Raw genomic sequence first — 10,607 nt, forward strand, 5'->3', positions numbered from 1 at the left:
GTTAATGAAAAATTGGCTTCTTCGAATTACATGCAATTGATAAGTGAGCAAGTCAAAAATACTTGATGACAATGTAGACAAACAAAGTCAAAATACTCAAGTTTCAGTAAACATCTTAGCTTGGCGAAAGTCAAAGGAAGTAGGGTTTGGATTATTTCCAAATGATTATCGCATTAAAGAAAATTTAACAAAAGGAACTCGCAGCTAAACTCGACAGAAATTCTGCAGCTAAAATGAAACTACACTCGTCATGTTACATACTATGATGGCTCAATTGGAATTAGGTAGAACCAGTGCAAGCACTATGCCATAATATAGAATTAAACATACAATACCTACAGTAAGTCATAACTTACTCCATAGCGTAGCACAGCAAACGTGAATGTAAAATGTGACCTTCACTACTGAATTAGTGGTTGAGAATCCACTGATCAGTCTGCATATTGACATCTACTTGAATTTCTATACTGTCTAATAAAAAATATTTCTACAATTTACTTTCCTATCAAAATTATTGTATTCAAATCTTGAAACGCCCATCATTAATGAGCTTCTGCCATTCAGAACCATTGGGAAACTCAAATGCATCTAAAGATTCCTTCTTCATTTCAGCACTATAACCTGGAGCCTGAGTGAAAAGGGAACCATTTAGTATTGTGACTGCACGTCTGCAATTTATTCTCTTTCTTCTCTTATAAGTTATTACTCATTTACAAAAAGAAAAATTACTTTTAATTAGCCGTCTAACTTTAACCCCAGGCTGTTAGTATGGGTTTTTAGTCACATCAGTATTACTTGTTGTCAGACAATTTTTTTTTGTGGAAACACTCTTTACTGCCACAAATTTATATTTTACGAATGTGCTATTGTAGGTGGACACAGTGGGCTAAGGATTAGTGTGATGGACTCTGGAACACGGGTTTTAGACCAGTCTTGGTTTCTTATGTAATAGTGATTGGACTGAGTGGAGTACAATTCAGGAAGTAATCGCACAAGTAATTTCAAAATTGGACGAGCGCGAAGCGTGAGGCCGATTTCAAGTTACGACCATGATTACTCCCTGAATTGTACGCCACGAGGTACAATAATTACTAATTAATTGTATCTATAACAAATTTCAGAATTAAAAATGTCTTTCAAGAATTTCTTTTGAGCGAAAATGTCAGTTTCGCTTTTCATAAGTTTTGAAAACTGTAGGAAACATTGTGAAGGAAGCCATTAAAGCACATGTAATTGACATGCAAATCATGTGGGTATCCACTTACAGGTATCCAATTACAAAAAGTTCAAATTGGATACCTGTAATTGGACACCCACGTGATCATGCGCCGATTATGTGACAAATAGGTGCGCAGAGAACCAATCACGATCAAGAATTTTGTTATAGATACGATTAATAATGGTCATAGGACTGAGTGGAGTCCAATTTGGTCTGTACATGAGTCGCGGTCGTCTGATTTGTTAATCACGAGTGTGATTACAGACTGAATTGGACGATACGATGTCCTGTCCCCAATTAATCATAACAATTACAATTTCCCACAAAAGCAAAAATTCATTTGAAAAAGAGCGTTTAATAGTCATTTTTAAATATCATAATTAAAACTGTAGAGAATAGCTTGCAAAATGGCTAAGTTTCTTTCAAAACAGTCACCAGAGACTAAACCTCCACAATTTTACAAAGTCAGTCTCTTGAATTGGTTGCTATAGTGATTGTAATCAATGTTGTGATTGGTGGATTTAGTGGAGAGGACTTAAAATGTTTGGCTCATGCAACTGTCCGATTACAGGTGTCCGATTACAGCCAACTGTCTGATTACACTGTCCGATTACAGCTTTGCAGATTAATTAGAGCGAAATACAGTAGTTTATGCACCAATCACATTTGAGGAAATTGTAATTGTTATGATTAATTGTAAAACAGGTCAATAAAGGATCCAAAGCACAAAAATTACTGTACACTTTATTTAAAATAAGTTGCCTGTTCTGCAAGGATCATTTTAAAAGCTTTCCTTCACAAAAGAACTCACCATTGGAACTTTATAAGCTCCATTCTCCACCACAGAAGGATGAATGAAATGCTCGTGAAGATGATCTGCAAACTCAGTGACCCTGTGGAGAAAGAGTTGCCCAATAAATATCTTATCAACGCCCAAGTAGCTAGTGGAGGGAAGGTGCCTACGAAGCCCGGGGGCTGCAACCGCAGTCACATCCCCAAGGTGCTAGAACACCCGACTGGCCTGCCCAACCCGCAACCAAGCCAAGAGCCCCCTGCGCCCAGCCCCCTACAGGCACCTGTCACACTCAAGCCAGATGGCATTGGTGGGAAAAAAACAAAAAACAAAAAAGTGCTGAAAAGGGGGGGGGGGGGGGATAGGGAGGGAACGCCGAGAACTGCTAAACTATAATTCAATCCACAACACCACACTAACAGAGCGATGAACACACTGCGAGCGCATGGGATGACAACACATGAAGAAGCTAGTCATAAAAGGGGATAAGTGACGATTTTGGTTGCTTTTCTTTTTTCTTGCTCCAAATTAGCTGAATTTTTGCATGTGGTCTTCAATGTAATAGAAAAATGTGGTTCTGTATTTTTGTCGCTGGTTTTTGCTTTGTTTTCGAGTTAAAACGTAGGCAAAAAACTTGGCTTTTCCTAGCCATGTCTTTAGGAGTTTATTTGTTGAACAGCAAACAGGCAGACTGTTTATAGTGTATGAAGTCAAAACCAAATCCCACAGCATATAGAGCGGAAATCTGGGAACGGATTGTTTACACCGGTTATTGTGACGTGAACACAACACGTGAATCGATCGAGCGTCAAACGAAATGCCATCAAACAAAAAAGAGATGTGCCGTATTAGAGCTCTGTCAACTAATATCTTAAGCATTGTTTTAAAGTACCTTGTGTGCCTACCTGGTGGTTGAGAGGCATCATAAAGCCTCGATAAACCCGTAAGTCATCAGCACGTTTTAAAGAATCAAAATGTGTTCTGAAACTTCGAAGGCAGCTGATATACCGTAATCGTGTTATCGGCGTTCGAAGTCAGATCGAGCCAGGTAGCAAAGTCCAAGAGCAGTTCTTGCCCAAGAAAAATACCCTCTGGTGAGTTGTGGCCCATTTGCCAAGCGTTGCTAGCGTCAAAGTTTGGAAAGCGAGAACTGGTTTTAGACTTATAAAATTTGTCTTGTATCGACCGCCATGTCTTCCCGCGCACGAGGTGTAAAGACCCTTCCCGGCATGCATTGCGATTACGTTCTGCGGACGTTTCTCGAACTGGTAACTAGATTTAAACATAATAATGGCCAGCAAGTGGCGATCGATTGTAACAGATCTGTGATCCAGTTTGCGTTGATTTTATTTCAAATCGGCATGATTTGTAGTGTTTTGAGCTTCTGGGATCAGGGGACATGCAGATGTATGGAGACCCGTACGTTGCGCAGAAGGGTTAATCTGTTAATCTGTCAGCCCTATTTATAGAGCGTTTTCACGTGGAGTCATCAAATTCTTAAATCCAAAACTAAACAGCCACCAAAGTTGTTGTCCTCATCAGGCATAAGAGGTACCAGTGCATTTTGAACTTGGAAGTTATGGCGGTGCGTGACATAAAGCTACGATCGCGTTTGTCGAAAACTATGTTTTATCTCGTGATTTTTTAGCCATTGAAGACGTTGCCGTATTTGAAAAAGTGTTTATTGAAATGTTTATTTGTTTTATTTTATTTTTATTTACACCTTTTTTTGACCTGAAATCAGCATTTTTGAGCTTATACGTTGCGTGAAATTACCATTTTCAGGAGCCCATCATGGGCTCCTACCATTTTGCTGTTTTCTAAGTGAAACCAACATCCTTGCCGTCACGCGTTAACGCGAAATCAACATTTTAACCTATTTAGACCTGAAATCAACGTCATTGAGCTTATGCGCTGCGTGAAATTGACATTTTGCTGGTTTCTAAGTGAAACCAACATCCTTGCCGTCACGCGTTAACGTGAAATCAACATTTTAACCTATTTAGACCTGGAATCAACATCATTGAGCTTATGCGCTGCGTGAAATTGACATTTTGCTGGTCTCTAAGTGAAACCAACATCCTTGCCGTCACGCGTTAACGTGAAATCAACATTTAAACCTTTTTTGACCTGAAATCAACATTTTTGAGCTTGTACGTTGCGTGGAATTGACATTTTGCTGGTTTCTAAGAGAAATCAACCTCCTTGCCGTCACGCGTTAACGTGAAATCAACATTTCAACCTACTTAGACCTGAAATCAACATCATTGAGCTTATGCGCTGCGTAAAATTGACATTTTGCTGGTTTCTAAGTGAAACCAACATCCTTGCCGTCACGCGTTAACGTGAAATCAACATTTAAACCTTTTTTGACCTAAAATCAACATTTTTGAGCTTATACGTTGCGTGAAATTGACATTTTGCTGCTTTCTAAGTGAGATCAAAGTCCCTGCGGTCGCGGCGGGCCGATCCTTTGTTATGATAAACCGAGGCGAGACTTCGACTTATAACAAAGGCTTGGCTTGGTTATTATAACAAAGGATCGGCTCTGTTTATCATAACAAAGGCCCGGCTTCGTTTATTTGCAGCCTCGGCGGGAAAAGGGCGTTAGGTATTTTAATCAAAAGTGAACTTTGTCGAAAACGCTCCAAATTTCGCATAGAGTTTTGTTTAGGTATGTTTAGCAATGTCCCGTAGTTTTTGCGCTAAACCTTGCTTCGTTTTCAGGATATTGCGTATGCAAAAAACCACTCGGTTTTCCTAGCGGCGTCTTTATAAAGCGAAGCAAAAACCAGCGGCAAAAATACAGAAACACGTTTTTCTATTACATTGAAGACCACATGCAAAAATTCAGCTAATTTGGAGCAAGAAAAAAGAAAAGCAACCAAAATCGTCACTTATCCCCTTTTATGACTAGCTTCTTCACATGTACTAACCAAAAATACTACTGGACAATGTCAGCCCCAGGGCTCTAACGACCATATGACTGCTGCAAATGCTACAGAACGCACCAAACGCTAAACAAACGCTAACAGATGGCCAAGGCACTATCAAACGCCTACAAAAAAACGCTACTGACCAGACTAGCTCCTGGTCATAAACTATGTAAAATTTCATTGAACTATATCAAATGCTGCAGAACGCACCAAACGTTGAGCAAACGCTCACAGACGGCCAAGACACTAACAACCGCCTATAAAAACGCTACTGACCAGACTAGCTCCTAGTCGTTAACTATGTTAAATTTCATTTAACTATATTAAAAAAATGGCCCAGTTTAAGATTCTTGCTTTAACTGCGCCTTAATTTAAACTACCAACCTGTTTTCTAATGTTGCTGAGATGCAGATGAAATCAAAAATTGAAATATGTTGAATGTATTCACACAGGCCCACACCACCACCATGAGGACAAACAGGAACTGAAAAAAAAAAGATCATTAGAACAAAGTTGATTTCAGCTTTTACAGTCAAATGCTTAATGTAACAGTTGACTGAGTGGACTTTAGAGGACGAATGTTTCAATTTTTTTGTGTCATTAAAATCACTCTGCATGGGCTATCATGACTTTAAACAATTCATTTTTTTGTATATCCCAACCAATCCTCTAAGGGAATGTTGGATGGTCAGATGATGGTGATAGAATAATAGAGAAATTTGATTCACTATATCCAGAACACCACCCCCCCTCCCTCCAAAAAAAGATTTTATTTTATACAGATTGGATTTTTTGGCTTGTATGTCACTGACATTACCTCCAAACTTAGCAGCCATCAGCAAGACAGCCAGCACTTCATTAAGTCCACCCATACGACAGCTGTCAATCTGACAAAACTGGAAACCATTAGCCTGGAAAAACTGCTTGAAGATGACTCGATTCTGGCAATGTTCCCCTGTTGCCACACCTATTCCGTAAGGTTCCAATGCTTTGGAAATTGCAGCATGCCCTGTTAAATGGTTAAGAATGGAATTGCAGGGTGAGATTTCCTTCATTATTAAAATCAATAGTTTTCAAAGCTGTGGTTGGTTTTGCAATTTGCGACTTTCCAGTAACTGTTTCAAAAGATACAAATCATCTGCAAGATGCTCTAACCAGATTTAAGCAAAAAGGCAATTTTGCACAAATCTGGAGTATGCATGGAGAACTCCTTTCAAGTAAAGATTTTATCTCCATTAGTCAAAATTGCATTTTTAATTTTTTCAAAATTAAACTCTTGATTGTCAATTTTCTCTGTTCAGTTACTGATATCAAGGGCAAGATCCCTTTGCCTATCAAAAGAAGTTTTGTTTTGCCAGTTTACCTAACACATCATCAGGGGATGTAGGTTCCTCAATCCAGACAGGTTTAAATTTTGCCAATTGCTTCATGTAACTGATAGCTTCATTGACATCCCAGCACTGGTTTGCATCCATTGCCTACAAGAACAAAGAGATGCAGCTGACTGGTTAGAGAGCAATAGCAACTGAGAAACTAATAAACCTATAAAAAATAAAATAAGAAAATAAGAAAACTAAAAAATTCCAACCCGTTTCCAGTTAAGAGGATTTGATAGGTACATTGGACTGTTGTATTTGAATTGAAAATCAAGGAGAAATTGGTCTAAGCAACTGACTTTGAAACTTCTGTGGCTTAAAAGATTGGCTATTTACCAGGAAGTTATCCCATCCAATCTCATCTCTGAAAATAGCCGCTCGCCTGATATCATCACTCAGATCAGAACCAACTTTCATCTTGAATCTGCAAACAAAACAGCCAAGTTAAATATAATCCATTATTAATAATAAGTACGATGCAGTGAACTCAGCTTTGTGCCAAGAAAAGGTGGAAAAATGGGTAAAACACAATCAATGTGTACCTGACAAACTGTTTAATATAATATTAATACAATTCTAAGAATATTTGGCATACAGAATTGTCTATTAACACCACAGAGATGAGAAAGAAGGCGAGAACTTAACTAACCTCGTCCAGCCAGTTGTAAGATATTTTTGGCACAGTTTACGTAGTTGAATGTCAGTGTAGCCAAGCCACCCAGCTGATGTTGTGTAAGAAGGATATCCCTTAGCAATGATCTCTTTTTCTGAAAATAAATATTATTATTTTATTATTATCATGTTGATTTCCGCCTTTTGTCAATCACAGTATCAACAGGTCCCAGCATGACCCAAGGTGTTTTGATAATTATTTAGAGTCATACTATTAGTACAAAATAACTTAATAATAAAAAATAATAAACAAACAGACTTCTTTTTCTTAAATATACCTCTTTCTTCTTTGCTGCTTGCATTTCGTCGAAGAATACCTTGGAATGAGAAACATTTAAAGTCTGGGTGAATACCAAGATTTGCACAATGTGTCATAAAGAACATTTAAGAACCTACTCTTTATCTATTCTTTCATTCACTGTGAAAGCGTAGTATGAATCGTAAACAGGTAATTTACAGAACAAACAAAAAGAATAAAAACAAAAAAACCTATGGCCTCTTCTTTGGTTAGAACATCTGACCTAAAGAAAATAAATATTTCAAATTAACAGTTATAAGTAAGTTAATTTATTACAAATGTGTCAGTCTCTCACATGTATAATTAATGCATAACAGTATTTGGGAGCTGACTTACATGTGCTTGTTTGCTGGGCACAAACCAGCCTATGTACCTATTTAATATCATTCTATATACCAGTAATCAACATTTGTTGTACAGTTATAAATTCAGAAATTTTGGTGACTGTGGTCAATTTTATTTGTCACTTACTGTGAAGAGTTTCTTATAATTGACTGCTTCACAATGTAATTTTGATTGATCACATGTAATATGCCATGATAATGCAATAAATTATTATCATTATAAATTGTGACACTTACAGATAGCTGAAGTCTATTGTTGATACCAGCTGTTCTGGAGACTGTGTATTGCAAGAAAAGTAGAATGAAAGTTTAGTTTAGGCTATCTTGAGTGTAGCCAAACGAATGAAATTGGGTTGTGAAAGAAAATGAATTACATGGATGTAAGTTATCTGGAAAAGGATGTGAAATATTGAGCTAAAAATGACTCACCATGTCTGCAAGAAGTTTCCAAAGTGGCTGTAAAAAAAAAAAAATTAAATAAATAAATAAATAAATAACATTAACCATTTGAAACATATGAACTGATCATCAGACTACACAGTGGCTGGAACATTAAGTGCTGAAAAATGAGGGGTCCTTTGTGGCTCCAAAATAAGAGGCTCCAGTAAAAGTGGATCCTTTTCAGACGAAGTAAAGAGGGACAAAAAAAAATTTTCAGAAACTGCCTAAAAAATCCAAATCCAAATTCAATATTACCTTGCCTTCCAACTTTGCCCAAAGGTCCCACAATGCATTGACAACAGCTGCTAGCGCCAGGTGAATGGCTCCTTTTTCTGGACCAAGCTAAAAATCAAAGAATGTCACAAACATTCAGATATATAATTACAGCTAAACATTTACAGCAGGTGGAAATCATAGCCACATTTATTAGCATTTTTCAGCCTGAAAGCTCTTAGGTATTTTAGTCAGGTATTTTATCTGACTTATTCTGCATCCCTGCATAGCTACTGTAGTTCACCTTTACATGACTTTGAGTGGAGATGTTAAACAAAGTACATGTAAGTAAAAGCAATCAGTTGCTGTTTGATCCTGTAACTCAATGTTTTAAAAACTGAGAACAAACTAAAAACAGTATTTCAGAACTTTATAAGAAGGCTCTGACTAACAATTTATTAATCATTGTCAATAGTTAGCATGATAATTATTACCATTGTGAAGGACCTTACCCATCTTAACTGGCTCTCATGAGCTAATTCCCTCCAAACCGCAGCAAAGTTACCAAAAATGTCTTCAGTTGTTCTGCCAGTGAGCATTTTTCCATATATTTTTACAGCTTCCATTACTGAGGGGAAAAATGTACATACATCTTAAATTGAAAGGTACAGTTCCAAACAGATTCAGGGAGAGGCAGTCTTCACCCACATTTTGAAACATTATAGTTGTATTTTTTTTTATGGGCTTAGGGGTTACCGGGCCTTTCTAGATCCTCATTTTCAAGCAGTCACACAGGATGTGGAATTAGGAAAGGAAGAGAAAGGTAAATATAAAACATAGATGCTGTCAGCACAACATGTTATACCTTTTGCAGTCCAACTGGATGTTCTTTTCCTTACATATTTGCATTGTTGTAGTGCAATGTTTCAATATTGATTGGCAGTTTACTTGAGCAGTTTGCAAATTCAATTCAAATTTGCTCAAACAAGTTGCCGCATTACTGAGATCAACTTCTCATTTTTAGTTTTAATTATAAACTGAAAATTATAATCCCTCTTCTGTGTCAAGTCAGGGGAAAATAATTGCCTTTAAGACTGACTGTTTATTAACAGGCTGTGCAAAATAATAATAAGTTGAGTTTACATTGTCAAATGGAGAACTGTCAGTAAAGTTGTAGCTTTAACATTATTGTCAGTTTTGAAGAACAAGCTTTAACCACGACACATATTATTTTTACCTAGTTCATTTCCTCGCCCTAGAGTAAATGTCAAGCCGTGCCCTTCCACACCAGTTTCTCCATCTGTTTTGAAGACAATATACACTGCAGAGTAATCAGGTGACTTGTGCTGCAAAGTGAAAGTCATTTTTCTTAGCATATAACTTTTTTAAATGAATGAAAGGAACGTTTAAGATTTATATTGGCTAATGCCTGTAGATTTGTGGGGCCTGTACTTGACATCATACTTTGGCAGTCCAAAAATTGAAGCCCAAATGCTAGATTTTTGACTTCAAATTGCTGTGGAGACTGAACAGTGTACTTGATTGAAGTGGGTGTTTCGATTTAAAATTGTGTCTAGGTGTATGTTAGGAGATGTACCCTCAGGGAGGTATCTCTGCCACGTTTCCAGGCACTTTTGCAGTCTTTTTCTTTTCAATGATGGCCTCACACACAGTGCTCAAACTAAACCTAGGGATGCTTGGGGGCAAGGTGCTGAGCAATTTTATTTAGTGTTTTGCTATTAATTGTGCAAGCGACTCATTTACATTTGGCAGGCTGAATTGAGTTTGCACTGAGATGAGACGGGGGGCGGGGGGCGGGGGGGAGGGAGGGAGGGCAGACAAGAAATTAAGGAACCAAGATGCTGACACTGACTAAAGGAAGAAGGTAAACAACAGGTTCGAGCAAGGAGAGATGATTTTTAAGACTTATAGAAACAACTATTTACAGAGTCCTTGTTTTCAAATCTGACGAAATTCAAGCGGAGACCGCGCACTGACAGTGTTCGCACCTCGCATCACAATATCGCATAAAAGAAGTTTCTCACCATAGCATCCGACCCATGGAGCTCCAAGGAAGTTGGAAACCGTATATCCCGAACGTATAGTCCATCGAGCTTCACCATTTTGCAGAATTAACTGAACAACATGAAAATCACGAGATTGTCATCTCATTTTAGCTCATCGATGACCGAGTGGGATTGAAACTAGTGACGAAAAAGTTCACCGCTGGCTTTTCGCGGGAAAATTTCAATATGGCGGACTTGTTTTTCAGACGAACTAAAACAAGGCAAAAAAGTGAATTTTGTGGCTATTTT

The 10,607-nt window shown here is 37.7% G+C and overlaps 1 protein-coding gene across 1 annotated transcript; it reads right to left on the minus strand.

Annotated features, from left to right (window-relative positions):
- Window positions 1-362: 362 nt before the first annotated feature.
- On the minus strand, window positions 363-10,487 carry LOC145462556 (mitochondrial enolase superfamily member 1-like). Its single transcript, XM_081446107.1, has 15 exons — window positions 10,338-10,487; window positions 9,530-9,638; window positions 8,805-8,920; window positions 8,335-8,421; window positions 8,068-8,094; window positions 7,876-7,916; window positions 7,486-7,517; window positions 7,275-7,313; window positions 6,974-7,091; window positions 6,661-6,748; window positions 6,312-6,426; window positions 5,766-5,957; window positions 5,333-5,432; window positions 2,031-2,112; window positions 363-628 (listed from the first exon to the last, which is right to left on the minus strand). The coding sequence occupies exons 1-15, from the start codon at window positions 10,413-10,415 to the stop codon at window positions 521-523; spliced, it is 1,332 nt and encodes a 443-aa protein (XP_081302233.1). The 5' UTR covers window positions 10,416-10,487; the 3' UTR covers window positions 363-520.
- Between the last annotated feature and the right edge of the window lie 120 nt (window positions 10,488-10,607).

This window comes from Orbicella franksi, chromosome 12 (assembly GCF_964199315.1).
Source record: "Orbicella franksi chromosome 12, jaOrbFran1.1, whole genome shotgun sequence".
NCBI classification, from domain to species: Eukaryota; Metazoa; Cnidaria; class Anthozoa; order Scleractinia; family Merulinidae; genus Orbicella; species Orbicella franksi.

Coding starts and splice junctions, on each gene's coding strand:
- LOC145462556 (XM_081446107.1), bottom strand. CDS start 10,415: ATGGTGAAGCTCGATGGACTATACGTTCGGGATATACGGTTTCCAACT. Junction 8,422..8,804: donor ATGAGAGCCAGTTAAGATGG/GTAAGGTCCTTC, acceptor TTTGATTTTTAG/CTTGGTCCAGAAAAAGGAGC. Junction 5,433..5,765: donor GATGGCTGCTAAGTTTGGAG/GTAATGTCAGTG, acceptor TTTTTTTTTCAG/TTCCTGTTTGTCCTCATGGT.